The 15,745-nt window shown below is 35.1% G+C and overlaps 1 protein-coding gene across 2 annotated transcripts in view; it reads right to left on the bottom strand.

The window, feature by feature from the left end:
* Window positions 1-15,745, bottom strand: part of GKAP1 (G kinase anchoring protein 1) — an 86,091-nt gene that overhangs the window by 43,756 nt on the left and 26,590 nt on the right. For both annotated transcript variants that reach the window (XM_040450306.1, XM_040450305.1), the window contains exons 5-6: window positions 12,834-12,957; window positions 10,433-10,455 (exon numbers count right to left, since the gene is read on the bottom strand). In XM_040450306.1, coding sequence (XP_040306240.1) covers window positions 10,433-10,455; window positions 12,834-12,957 — 147 coding nt within the window. The remainder of the gene's footprint in view (window positions 1-10,432; window positions 10,456-12,833; window positions 12,958-15,745) is intronic.

Raw genomic sequence — 15,745 nt, 5'->3', positions numbered from 1 at the left:
CTTTCTCTGCTCCTCCCCTGCTCACACTCTATCAATCTCTCTCTCAGAAATAAACATTAAAAAAAAAAAAACCTAAATTGTCAAAACAAAACAGACTCATAAATGCAGAGAACTGGTGGTTGCCAGAGACAAGGGGGTGGTCGTGGGAGACACAGATGAAGGAGATTAAGATATACAAGCTTCCAGGGGCGCCTGGGTGGCTCAGTTGGTTGAGCATCTGACTTCAGCTCAGGTCATGATCTCGTGGTTTGTGAGTTTGAGCCCCGTGTCGGGCTCTGTGCTGACAGCTCAGAGCCTGGAGCCTGCTTCAGATTCTGTGTCTCCCTGTCTCTCTGCTCCTCCCATGCTCATGCTCTGTCTCTCTCTGTCTCTGTCTCTCAATAATAAACATTAAAAAAAAATTTTAAAGATACACAAGCTTCCAGTTATAAAATAAATAAATCATGGGGATTTAAAGTACAACATAGGCAACATTCTCAGTAATATTGTAATAACTTTATATGGGGACAGATGGTAACTACACTTACTGTAGTGAGCAATCTGTAAGGTATACGAATGAATGTTGAATCATTATGTTATATACCTGAAACTAATGTAATATTGCAGGTCAACTTTACTTCAATTAAGAAAAAACTGAATTGTGGGGTGCCTGGGTGGCTCAGTTGGTAAGGATCCGACTTTGGCTCAGGTCATGATCTTATGGTTCGTTAAGTTCAAGACCCATGTGGGACTCTGTGCTGACCTCTCAGAGCCTGGAGCCTGCTTTGGATTCTGTGTCTCCCTCTCTCCCTCTCCCTGCTCATACTCTGTCTCTCTCAAAAATAAACAAATATTTAAAAAAATTTTTAATAAAAATTCAAAAAAACTAAATTGTGATTTTGATTGGGATTACACTAATTTTATAAATTAATTTGAGAAAAAGTGACATCTTTATGACAATAAGTCAAGGTATATTCCTCCATTTAAGTCTTTACTCTCTTGCAATAAAGTTTAAAATTTTCCCAATATAGGCCTTCCACATCTTTATTAAATTTATTGCAAGGTGTTATTATAATGTATTATTATAAAAAAATACTGATTTTAATTACACTGTCTGCTGTTAGTGGCATATAGAAATACAAACAATTATTGAAACTGCATCTTCATTTATAGTGAAAGGAACTAAAGCTAGCATCATAAAAACCTTTTGTCAGCCTCCCTACCAGGAATGCAAAAATAACTTTCCTTATTTCATAAACTCCTATAACTCCACAAGGGTAAAATAGTACATCTACTTTGAAAAACTGTAAGTAGTTTCTTACAGTTGAACATACATACATCAAGGCAACAAAAGACTCAGCATAAGGAATATAGCCAATATTATAACAATGCTATATGTGATAGCTACACCTGTGGTGAGCACAGCATAACATACAAACTTGTCAAATTACTATGCTGTACACCTGAAACTAATATAACATTGTGTGCCAAATACACTCAAATTTAAAAACAAGAAAGAAAAATAGGGGCACCTGGGTGGCGTTGTTGGTTTAGTATCAGGACTCTTGATCTCAGCTCGGGTCATGATCTCACAGTTCATGAGTTCGAGCACCACACTGGGCTCTGCACTAATGGCACGGAGTCTGCTTGGGATTCTTTCTCTCCTCTCTGCCCCTCCCCTGCTTGTTCATTCTCTCTCTCAAAAAAAAAAAAAATAATAATAATAATAATAATAACAAACATAAAAAAATAAAAAATAAGAAAAAAACAAACATACATCTACCCCATGACACAGCAATTTCATTCTTAGGTTTTTACCTAAGGGAAATTAAACATATGTTCATAAAAAGACTTCAATGTTCATAGGAGTATTATTTATAATTTAAAAAGTAGAAACAACCCAAATGTCCAACTGATGAATGTGTAAATAAAATCAAATACAATGGAATACTATTAGCAATAAAAAGGAATGAAGCACTGATACATGCTACAACATAAACGAACTTGTAAAAACATCATGCTAAGTGTTAAGAAATCTCAAAAAACCACATTTTGTATGATTCCATTTATACTAAATGTCCAGAACAGGCAAATCTATGCAGACCACATATATTACTTGTTACTTAAGCTGGTGGGGGTGGGGGAGAAGCTGGTGGCTGGCTGGGCAAAAGGGGTATGGGGAATAACTGGTCATGTGCACAAAGTTTCTTCGGGGGTTATAGAAATATTCTAAAATCAGATTATGGTAATGGCTGCACAACTCTAAATAAACTAAAATCAACTGAATTATACACTTAAAATGGATAGCTTTTATTGTATTACACCTAAATAAATTGATTTTAAAAAATGCTCTAACAGCCTTATTCATAATGGCAAAAAATGGAAACTAAATGTCCATCAATAGAATAAATAAACACATTATGATATATTCACACCATGGAATACAACTTAGCAATGAAAAGGAAAAAAAGTACTGATACACACAACATCGATAAACCTTCAACATTTTGGGAGGGAAAGAGCCAGTCCAAAGAATAACATATTGTATGCTTTACTTTAAATAAAGAGACAAAATTAATCTATAGTGATAGATATCACTACACTGGTTGCCTGTGGGAAGAGGGGGCAGACGAGTACATGAGAAAATGGCATAGGGCAGCAGGGAACTTACTGGTGTGATGGAAAATGTTCTTTACCTTGTTAGGGATGTAGGTTCGTATAGTTATATTTATGTGTCAAACTTCATCAAACTGCACACTTAAGACCTGTACATTCTATTGTGTGTAAATTATACTTCAATTAAAAAAACAAACCTCAATTTCTTTATCTTTTCATCAGTTGATGGACATTTAGGCTTTTTCCACAATTTGGCTATTGTTGAGTACTACGTGGCAATGAGAAAGAATGAAATATGGCGCTTTGTAGCAACGTGGATGGAACTGAAGAGTGTGATGCTAAGTGAAATAAGCCATACAGAGAAAGACAGATACCATATCTGTTCACTCTTATGTGGATCCTGAGAAACTTAACAGAAACCCATGGGGAGGTGAAGGAAAAAAAAAAATGAGGTTAGACTGGGAGAGAGCCAAAGCGTAAGAGACCCTTAAAAACTGAGAACAAACTGAGGGTTGATGGGGGGGTGGGAGGAAGGGAAGGGGAGGTGATCGGCATTGAAGAGGGCATCTTTTGGGATGAGCACTGGGTGTTGTATGGAAACCAACTTGACAATAAATTTCATATATTAAAAAAAATAAATTAAAAAAATAAAATAAAATAACAAACCTACCTTCCTATTGAGTCCCTATTTCCTAATTGAAGAACACATCATTTATAGAATAAACTGACAAATATTAATGCTTGATCAACATTCCTTTTAAACTTCCAGGGGATGCAAGGCACCTTTAGAAGAACAGTCTCCCAGCTTTACAGTTTTAAGATACATTAATATATAGTAACATGCAAACTTCAAATGCTCTATCTACATGCGTGATTTCTCTTTTGATACATTTGAGTGCTTTTAACTTATCCAAGGGGAAATCTAAATAATGGTATTATTAAATGAGTTATTATATTAAAGATGGCATTATATATGATGTAAGTCTACTTTCTTCTCCTCCCTAAGATAGATCCTGGTAGATTCAAGTCTTAAACTTGAAATATTTACTTATTAAGCCCTTATTATGCTACATATGGGCTACTCTCATGGAACTCATTATCTACTGAAAAACACGAAAATTAACACATAATAATAAATGCAATTAAGTGCTCTTCTACAGGCATGTCAGAAATAGCAAGTATCTATAAGACATGCAGCCACTTCTTCCTCTTTATAAATGGCACACATAATCAATAGTGGAATTTTTTCTTGCTGAGTAAGCATGCAGTCTCAGAATTCTACCTACATGCAATGCTCCACTAAATGGAAGGCCCTAACAATGTGCTTGAACAGACAGAAGAAATAAAATCAATGTGCTTCTGATATACTGTAAAAATATATGGGAGAAACAGACCCAAAAAAGGCTAGAGAAGGTTTTAGTGAGAAAGCAGGACATTCATTCATTCATCAACCAACTTCCATTTACATTACCTACTATGTGAAGGGAATTAGAACTAACAGGAAAACTAAATCAACAACATATAGTCCCAGACCTCTAGGAACTCATTCTAGAGAAGACGCAAAACAATGATAAAAGTGTTGAGTGCTATGAAGTACATACAGAATATCCTGGGCATCTAAATAAGACCAGGAAAAAAATGACTCTTTAGCCAAGTTCTGAAGCATAGTTAGCCAAATAAAGATGGAAGGGGAGTGACATCACCAAGATGGCGACATGGGTTGTTCCTGACTTCGCTCCCATCCCAGAACTAACAACTATTCATGCATAAGATACCACTGAGAAAGATGGTAGGGAAGAATACATAGGTAGACAAGGCAGCATGAAAAAATACAGTATGTTCAGAAAAGCTCTGAACACTTTTGCATGCTTCATGCAGGGTCAATCATGACATATGAGAATGATTTTTAAAAAGTAGTAAGGGGGGCCACCTGGGTGACTCAGTCGGTTAAGCGTCTGACTTCGCCTCAGGTCATGATCTCACAGTTTTTGAGTTCGAGCCCCACATCAGGCTCTGTGCTGATAGCTCAGAACCTGGAGACTGCTTCAGATTATGTGTCTTCATGTCTCTCTGCCCCTCCCCCACTCATGATCTCTCTCCCTCTCTCTCAAAAATAAACATTAAAAAAAATTTTTTTTAAGTAGTAAGGGAAGGGCAATGGCTGGGAGACTACTGGTTTCATAAATTCTCCTCTACCATTCAATTATTACTATATGCATGTATTCTTGAAGTAAAAATTTTAATTTAATGAAAAATATGCTCTAAAAACAATGGATAAAGGAAATCATTAATAGTTGCTAAAAGCATTAAGGGGAAACTTTATAATGGTTGACAACACTAGAACCCACTGATCAAGTTTTAAAATAAACTTTTTATTTATTTATTTTGAGAAACCAGAGCGTTGGGGAGGGGCAGAGAGAGAGAGAGAGAGAGAGAGAGAGAGAGAGAGAGAGAATCCCCAGCAGACTCGAGTCAACACAGAGTCCAACATGGGGCTCGAATTGATGAACAGCGAGATCATGACCTGAGCTGAAACCAACAGTCAGACACTTAACCAACTGAACCACCCAGGTGCCCCTAAATTAAACTTTTAATTTTAAAATACTCTTAGATTTACGTAAAATTTTGGATAGTACAATTTCCATATATCTCTTACTCAGTTTCCCCTGTTGATAACATCTTACATTATTATAGTATGCTTTCCCACTAAACAACCAACATTGGTACAATAGTATAACTAGATTCCACACTTTATTTGGATTATACTAGTTTTCCCCTAATGTTCTTTTTCTGTTCCAAGATTCCACCTGGGATATACTACACTTAGTTGTCATGTCTCCTTAGCCTTCTCTGGTCAATGCCAATTTCTCAGACTTTGTTTTTAGTGACCTTGACAGTTTTGAGCAATACTAGTCATTCAGGTCAGGTATTTTGCAGAATGTCCCTTAATTTGGATTTGTCTAATGTTTTTGTTTGACTGGTTTTATGTGGTTTTTGCAAGGAAAATCACACAAGTATAGGTCATTCTCATCACATCATATCAAGATGGCATGCTATCAACATGAAATATCACTAATAATATTAATATTGATCACCTGGTCAAGGTTCTGTTTACCAGGTTTCTACAGTGTAAAACTAATTTTCCTCCCTTTCTGTACTCTATTCTTTGGAAGCAAGTTACTAAGTACAACCCATACTCAAGAAGAGTGGAGGGAGTTAAGCTCCCTCTCCTGGAAGGGGAATATCTATGTAAATTATTTGTAATTTTCTGTATGGAAGATTTGTCTCTTCTCTTTTATATATTTATTCAATCAGTTATTTATGTAAGTAATAGCCAATTCTTCAAGATCAATTTTATTATTATAAAAATAACCATTCTACATCCCCTAATGTGATATAATAGGAAGTAAACCATACCATGTAGGGAATATTTCTGCTTCCCTCATTTCCTCAAAGAAAAGTTGAACTTCAATCTGTCAAGCCTCAAAAGCTAACAGTTTGTAGGAAAAGCTGTAAAGATGTACCCCAGGATCCCCCAGTAACCATGCGATCTACCATGACGTGAAGCCATAGACAGCAACTGAGACTTGGGAGAGAAATGAAAAATCCTAAACCTCCATAAATCCCTGGATCCAGTCAACTATGAGGCCAGTTCTTTCCCTAACCTTCCATGGTTTGGTTATACCAATCAAACAAGCAATTCTTTCTTGCTTGTGCTGGACTGAGTTGGGCTTCTTACTTACAACCAAAGAGAACTAACAACAAATATAATAAATACAAATAAGGAAAGGGATGGGAGCAAAAATCAGTTCAGGATATTGAGAAACAGGAAACAGGCTGAAGAGCTAATGTAAAGCCAGATTTTAGGTGAGGTATTTTTGTTTTGTTTTGTTTTGTTTTTAACTCGGTAGAATTTATTTGCTTTTAAAATTTAATGGTCTAACTAGTTTTGGTAGTGTTAACTATGGGGTTCAATTTTTAGCACATAATATTTGGTCACATACTGATCATTTATAATTTTGGAAATGTTACTTTTCATCTAACATAACTAAGGCCTAAAATGAATAAATTATTCTTCCAAACTCATACATCTAAGGTAGACATACAAGAAGCACTGTGCAACAAAAATGAAACAGGCTATGGAGCCAGATAAGACCAGGTTTGTTCCCTAGTTCCCTCACTCATCCATTGCTTTTTATTTTTGATATAATTTTTAAATACGTATCACACAGACATAATAAAAAAACTTCAACAATTTACACTGGGAAAAGTAAGCCTTTTTCCTATCCCAATAAGCCCTCCTTCCCCTCCCTTTGCTAACCACTATTACAACTTCTTGGGTACTCTTTAGAGATAGTCTATTCAAGAATATTGAAGACTTGACCTTTTAGACTTCAAGACATATGATGATCACTAAAAATTTTAAAGCTACTGAATGGTACCAGAAGGATTGCGGTTGGGAAGGCAAGATAAAAGTGGAGCTAAAGAGAAAGCAGTACCTATGAGACATTCCACCTTGCAGCACTGGTGTTTAAAAAGACAACATAATAGGGGCACCTCAGTGGCTCAGTCGGTTAAGCATCTGACTTCGGCTCAGGTCATGATCTTGTAGTTGTGAGTTCGAGCCCCATGTTAGGCTCTGTCCTGACAGCTCAGAGCTTGAACCCTGCTTCAGATTCTGTGTCTCCCTCTCTCTTTCTGCCCCTCCCCTGCACGTGCTCTGTCTCTCGCTGCCTCTCAAAAATAAATGTTAAAATTTTTTTTTAAAGACAACACAATAAAATTAAAAACAAAAACAACTTTTAAGGATCAAATAATGCTCCTTAAAAGGCATGATTAGTTAAGGTTTCTAAGAGGTATATACAAGCACCTATTCTATTATCCATTCTTCTTGTCTAGAATTCTCATGGGATATTCTTGACTATACTGTAGTGAAGAATGGGTAAGGGACTGGTATAGCAGTGGCAGCCAATATGTCCTGGACATTTAATGAAGAAAACTTGTTCCCATCTTCTAGTCCTGATAGTGTCATTTTTATTCTAAATGTTTCATGGTGAGAAAGATTATAAACAATTGGGACTAGAAATAAAGCACTGAGATTAGTAACACAAAATCAAGACGGATGGAATAAGCAAAACGGGAATGACGTAACCCAAGAACAAGTTTAGTTGGCAGTTAGAGGAATATACCAGAAGTACCCCTCATCATCTATAATAAAGTAAAAATCTTTTCTCTTTTGAATTTTATCCACTAAATACCTGATTTAAGAAGGAATGGATGAGATGCATATTGTTCTCAACAGAAGTTAGGAATTTTAAAGTTCCCATGAAAAAAAAAATCTCTTGGCATAAGTAACATATTAGAGATAGGAAGAATTAAGTCAATTATTGAGTATACACTGTAACAAAGACTCATACACTTTTAGGAGTAGAAAGCAGATCTCATTTCAGACTTGAAATCAGAAATATTTTTTCAGGCTTATTTTTGAACTCTCTGAAAAAGTTCATCTAGATTCCCAGAGCAATGGCATAACCATTGCAACATTTAAATATTCAAGTCATAAGAAAGTAATACCTCTAATGGAAATGGAATATAACTTTGGTATATTTTTAACAAGTGTTAAAGGATAATGTGAATTACATGTTCTTTTGACCAATTTCTTAAAATAGTTACATAGGAAATAAATTATAATTAGACTGCATTTACAAAAGTAGGAAATGTCTTAATCATTAGGATTATTCAAAGTGAATTTTATTACCTATCAAATTATTTTTAACAGAAGATGATCAGAAAACAGCTGTAAAATATAATGAAAGACAAAATATATGCTGTGTCACATACCTATGCTTGTTTAAATACAACTTAGATTGAATACATTAAATAGATGAGATCCTGTCATTCTGCATTATTTTTTCCTCTTTCAAATCAGGAAAGCAGGAAAAATAAGCATGGAACAGTTTATAAAAATTATTTTTCCCTCTACTAACAGTTGCTGGTAGTCTCTTAGGAATAGGGAGTACCATTTGTACCTGCTTTCTCATTTGCATAAAGTTATCCTCCAAAGAAGTCAATGGATTAAAAGATAGACTCAGTTTTTCAAAAGTACATGTTTTCCACACTTCAGACATACAATGAATACTCAGACTGTATTTGTGGTCATTTAAATTTTAATCTAAGAAATGGTGACTATGGTTTTTAAATTAAAAAAAATTCTACCATCTGTTTTAATAAATCAATTTTCTGCTTGTGTGCAAAGTTAAGGACTATATTATTACTATAGTCACAGAGATATTCAGATGTGGTTTTCTTAGAGATGATTTCATTTCTCTGACCTGTCAAGTAAATACCTGAAACAACACCAAAAATGGTCAAAAACCATTTATATACTATAAAGTGAAATCAAGGAACATCTGACCATGAAAAAAATCAACTGATAGAATTACTAACAAGAATATATACATAACAGAATAGCAAAGCTTTCAAGTTAGTACCTAAAGAAGTGAAAATAACACTAACATTTTAATAGTACTTCCCTCAATATTAGAAGATATTTTATAGTAGTACCTCCCAATTCTAAAAGGTTTGTAAAATCTGGTATTGGAGTCTTTTTTTTAAAAAAAATTATTAAAAAAAATTTTTTTTTAATCTTTATTTATTTATTTATTTATTTATTTTTAAATTTTTCAACATTTATTTATTTTTGGGACAGAGAGAGACAGAGCATGAACGGGGGAGGGGCAGAGAGAGAGGGAGACACAGAATCAGAAACAGGCTCCAGGCTCTGAGCCATCAGCCCAGAGCCCGACGCGGGGCTCGAACTCACGGACCGCGAGATCGTGACCTGGCTGAAGTCGGACGCTTAACCGACTGCGCCACCCAGGCGCCCCCTAATCTTTATTTTTGAGAGAGACAGAGCATGAGCGGGGGAGGGGCACAGAGATGGAGACACAAAATCCAAAGCAGGCTCCAGGCTCTGAGCTGTCAGCACAAAGTCCCACACGGGGCTCAAACTCACAACCACAAGATCATGACCTGAGCTGAAGTCAGGACATTTAACTGACTGAGCCACCCAGGCACCCCTTAAAAAAAAAGTTTTTTTTAATGCTTATTCGTTTTTTGAAAGAGAGATAGACAGAATGTGAGGCGGGGAAGGGCAGAGAGAGAGGGAGACACAGAATCCAAAGCAGGCTCCAGACTTTGAGCTGTTAGCACAGAACATCCCCACTTTGGAGTGGGGCTTGAACTCACAAACTGCGAGATCATGACCTATGCCAAAGTCAGCAACTTAAGTCCAGGTGTTCCTGGAGTCTTAAAAAAAAGAAAACCAACCAATAACCCTAGGAAGTTACGTGTGGGTGGTGCTACTTGTGATGGTGAATGGTAAGAGTAGCATATGATCCACAGGTATAAACTACAGAATCACAGCTAACCTCATAATTTCCATAATTCCTAAATAGCTTCAGACATGGTTTCAGGATGTTTTTAATAAAGATTGGAGTGTTACACCACTTTTCCCTAAAATTTTAAGCTTACATGTGGTAACCTTTTGGGGTGTGTGTGTGTGTGTGTGTGTGTGTGTGCGTGCACATGCACACGCAGACACAAATTAGGATACTAAAGCCAAATAATATACTTCCTTCATGCAAATAGTATTTTCAATCTACTGCAATATATTTTACATCCTTATAATCGCCAGACATGACTGGATTCACTCACAACAAACCTATGGGTTGTCTTTTAAATAGCTAGATCTGAAAAAGCACTGCCAAACACCGACTTATTATTCTTAAAATCATCAAGTATTTTCTAGAATAAAGATGGTTACAATAACACTTACCTCAGTCTTTTTACTAAGGTGATCTGTAAATGAAAAAAAAATGGTGACATTTCACTGAAGAAAATTAACAATACTAATACTTTATTAATATTAATAATTAATACCCAGTATGTAAAAATATTCAAACAAAGTAATTGAGAAGACTTTCAAAATTATAATAAGAGTTAAAGAAGTCATTTGGGGGTTGTCTAAAATATCAGATTTCTTCTCTAGGGATAAGATGTTAAATTTCAACACATAATTACTAATTTGCTCAGCTTAGGGACTACGTTTTATATCCCAGTAAATGCCACCCATACCACAGGGTATTATTAAATTTTACACATTTGAATTCCAAATAATAAGGTTTTTGGTTAAACAATTTTTTTTTGGCCAAAGAGGTGAACAAATATATCTAAAATCAAATCACAGGGTATTATAACTGCAAAATTGTACAGATCACTGCCTTTGTGGGGGGAAAAAAGTAGAAGAGTAATTTGGGTCCTTTAAACCTCTTAGTTTGTTTTAAAAATATACATCATAGTGCTTTGATAATACTATAAAAAAATCTTAAAAAGTGACATATATTTATAAAATGAATACAAAAAAGAAGGCAATAAGAAAAATATCCAGATCCACAAATCATTGACTTAGTAACAACACAGCATTTTTGGAAAAGGATTACAGAATGAAGAAAAAAAAGACATAAGGGAGTCCACACAGATACAAGGCTGAAACTCAAGTACAAAGAGGGAGCAAGAGGTCTTATTTAAATTAGAGATAATCAGGATATCTAATATCTAACATTGCTTCTTATGAACAGCAGAAATTTTCTATTCTCAAGGACTAACAATAATTTAATAGAATAGCATTCTTATGACTGAGAATTTAAAAGCTGGCCCAGTTCTCTAAAGCATTTGTTGATCGGAACAGAGTCTACAAGTATGGTAAATGTCAAAATCACAAGTTTCAGCTCAAACTACCAAATCCTATTTATTTCTAATTTCCTACTTATTCCTAACATCAAAGTCATTCTTCTAGTGTGTTCTACTTAGCATACAATGAGATGCAAGAAACTGAGGAATAATCATAACTTTTTAAATCATAGCTTGAAATAGTTGTCTAGCTTCCCCAGAACAGCATCATATTGATGTCTTTCTCAATCCATTTAATAAATTTACATAGTACTTATAATCAAACATATGAAAAATAAAGTTTTAAAAAGCTTTCTTTTCATGTTTCTGACTAGTTTTTAATAATACATCTTATAAAAAATCTTTCTTACCAAAACTGAAAACTCTAACATACACCTGTTTCTTTTAACCTCAAATAAGAAACTTAACATACATCTCTTCTTTTAACCCCTAAACAAAAAAAACCACTTAATAAGAGAGGCAGACTATAGGAAAAACTGTCTTGATCCTTACACCAAAGCAAAACAATGCTCTAAGTGTATTCCAAAATTCACAGATAGGCTTGTTTCTGAAAATGGTAAAGTATTTCACTGTATTTTTCTTTTTAGATTATTGCTATCGTGTTATTAATCCTAACAGAACAAATGCCCAATGTATTAAGAGCTAAATTCATATGAATCAAATAGATCACTGTGTCAATGAACAAATGCAGTTCATTTTGTCAGCAACTATTCTGACATAAGCACAGCACCGTCCAATAAAATTTTCTGTAAGGATAGTAATGTTCCATACCTGTTCTAATGTAGAAGCCACTAGTTACACGTAGCTACTGAGCACCTGAAATGTGGCTGACACAACTAAGGAATTTTTTATTTTAGTTCATTTTAATTAATTTATATTTAAATAACCACATATGAGTAGTAGCTACCATATTTTACAGCACAGACTTAGGGTTTTCACCATTTCTCACATCAAAAGTAATGTGTTTTATGATCTGCCTTTAATTTATCTTTCTGTTCAATAAAAGAATATAACTATTATAAAGTTTTCTGGTAATAAGTCTCCTAAAAATTTGTATTTTAACTTTCTAAGGTGTAGTTCTAGATAATCTGAAGAGGTTGACCAATAGTGGATGAAATCTGAAGATACTATTCCAGGTGTACTGTAAGTCCAATCACTTTATGTATAAGGACAACAACGTTTCAAGATGACTCAAAGACTACAAGTACAATTTTTATTTTCAGTGAGTTTTAGAAAATGGACAAATTCAAATACAAAAAGATAAATCCATACTGAAGCTTTATGGGGATTTAATGACTGCTTTTAAGTTACACACCCCCTTCCCCCCAATTGTTTATTTCCAAACAGGGCTACATTTTTCACAATCTCAGTAACACATTAAAAAAACAATTCTTACTTATTTTAAAAATTAGCAAGGAACTCACAACTTACATATAAAAAGACTTAAAATAGTTTCTCTAGCATAATAGATTTCATACATATATTACCTTCAGATTGAAAATCTTTTAGTGATACTGTAAGAGGCCTGTCTTTTCCCTGATGATTCTTTCTTTTATCTTTTTTATTCATAACCTTTGATTGAGTTGAAGCACTTTCAGCATTTTCATACTCCTAAAAAGAATTACCAACAATTAAGCTTGGTTAACACTAGTAAAAAAAAAAAAAAAAAAAAAAAAAAAAAATCAACATACCATTAGGTAATATATTTCTTAAAGTTTTATTTTTTAAAGATAAATAGTAAATTAAAAAGTCAACACATTAGGGGCAGCTGGGTGGCTCAGTCAGTTAAGCATCTGACTTGATTTCGGCTCAGGTCATGATCTCAAGGTTCAGGAGTTTGAGCCCCACATAGGGCTCTGTGCTGACAATGCTGAACCTGCTTGGGATTCTCTCCCTCTCTCTCTGCACCTTCCCTGCTCATGCTATCTCTCTCTCTCAAAATAAATAAACTAGCCAAATTGTATAAAAAGATAGCTGTTTTTTTTATTTTTCAACTCAATCTCTTGCCTCTTAAAGATTAAAATAAAAACAAAAAGCTATACCTTGGTTTATAACCTCTCCTAGTTGCCACCTCTTCTTCTTTATTTCAGGACCAAACTTAAGACAATCATCTATAGTCAACTTCCTTTCTCACCTCCCCATCAAATCTGGCTTCCTCTGTTCTCTGCCACTAAAATTAAGGTCAACCTCCCTCTCAATGCCAAATCCAAAGACATTATTTTTTCAAACACCTCTTAGTTTCCTCAATACACTTCTAACTACTCTTCAGTCTCCATCACTGGCTTCTTTTCTCCAAACTCTTCTCATCATTATTCCACTCTTAAGCTATTCTTTTTGCTTTATGACCCTTGTTTCTCAAAATTTAAAGCTCTAATGATACACTCATGATTTTGGTATGTACAGACAACTCAATTGGAATGTTCAGTAAACATCTCGAAGCTAAATATGTTCACCCTGCCTTCCCTACTGGATCCTCTCGTTAAAGCACCTGTTTAATGCTACCATCATCACACAACTCTGTAGACTAGAAACCTGAGTCACTTCTATCTGTTCTTCCTACACACTATATACAAATTAGTCATGAGGTCTTGTTGAGTTTATCTCCTAAAGATCTCTTACATCTGTTCTCTTCAGACCTTCTGTCATTACTCTATCTTCTGCTGGACATTGCAACACCCTCTAATTTTAGCCCCTCCATCTATCTTCTACACTGCTACAGCATGAGTTTCTAAAATGAAAACCTGAAATAAATCTAACAGTTAACAATATTCAATAGCTCTCTGACAACAGATTTATAAAGCCAAATCTCCTTAACCTGGTGCTCAAGATTCTTTAGATCCTATCCTTCAGAAAGTGTCTCTAGCAACTCTGAATCAACTATGCTATACCCTTTCATACACACATATCCTGTATTCTTGCCACCCCTTCTCTGACAATGCCTACTTTCTCTTGCCTACACTGTGACCTTTTATACGACTTGTAAGACTCCTCTTTAAAAATCCTGTTCTAGGGGTGCCTGGGTGGCTCAGTCAGTTAAGTTTCTGATTTCAGCTCAGGTCATGATCTCACAGTTCATGAGTTCAAACACTGGGCTGCCTCTGCTGTCAGCACAGAGCCCACTTCAGATACTCTGTCCCCCTCTCTCTCTGCCCCACCCCTGCATGCAGGCATGGGCGTGTGCACAGACACTCTCTCTCATAAATAAACATAAAAAAAAAAATCCTTTTCTAAAACTCATCCCCATCAAAGGCAAAGAAAATTCTTCCATCTTTCTGAATTACCACTGCACTGAAACCATTCATCTGTCAATACTATACACAGTAATTACGTATACATCTCCCTCTACTAAATTCAAGGGCTGGGACCATATCTTTATCTTTGTATTATGTGCCTAGCACATTTTGGTTACTCAAAAAAATATTGGTGAATGAGTAATAGAACAGAATATAAAATGCCATCCCAAACTTTAGTTAATATAAAGATAGTTAGGCTAAAATAATTATAGTAATTTTTTTTTGGATATTGACTTAAAACTCAATGACTACATTAATGTAATCACATCAAACTAGCTAATGCATACAAAAGGAGTTCCTCCCTTCTCTGAGAGTCATTATGGTCTGACAGAACCAATGCTTTTGGGTAATAGGCCTATGATTGTGCTAAGAAAACCGGCAGGGATCATGATATTTTATCAACACCATCTACTCTACTCCTCTAAAGATATAGCTAATTCTTTTAGCTTTAGAATCTAGACATGTATCTCACAACAATAAATCATTATTGTATGATAATATTCTATTTGATAAATTTTATCTCTGATTAAGCAAGTCAGGAGAACTTTTTTTTTTTTTACACTTTTCCAGTATAACTGAAAGTCCATTTAAATTATTAAATCATAGGGGCGCCTGGGTGGCTCAGTAGGTTAAGCGTCCGACTTCAGCTCAGGTCACGATCTCACGGTCCGTGAGTTCGAGCCCCGCGTTGGGCTCTGGGCTGATGGCTCAGAGCCTGGAGCCTGCTTCCAATTCTGTGTCTCCCTCTCTCTCTGCCCCTCCCCCGTTCATGCTCTGTCTCTGTCTCAAAAATAAATAAACGTTAAAAAAAAAAATTATAATAAATAAATAAATTATTAAATCGTAGTAAAGCTAGCTGTATCCATTTTTCTAGTTGCCAGCTTTGTGCTTAAATGGACAACTAATAATAAAGATTATAGTTAGTCTTTATTAATTAGGGTAACAGGAATAGGGACATGGAAAATGAAACTAACATACACAATGCACAAAGTCCACTTTACTGGCAACTTTCATCCTTTTCCCTTGCGCTATAAATAAAAAGCAAAATCATCTGCTGTGAATTTTAATTCCTCTCCTCCCTTCATCTTAACTGAAGGAGCTAGTGT

Source organism: Herpailurus yagouaroundi, unplaced genomic scaffold, assembly GCF_014898765.1.
Source record: "Herpailurus yagouaroundi ecotype Mexico unplaced genomic scaffold, PumYag 201, whole genome shotgun sequence".
NCBI lineage: Eukaryota > Metazoa > Chordata > Mammalia > Carnivora > Felidae > Herpailurus > Herpailurus yagouaroundi.
The sequence above is the reverse complement of the archived record's forward strand: the minus strand, read 5'-3'. Positions and strand labels throughout refer to the sequence as shown.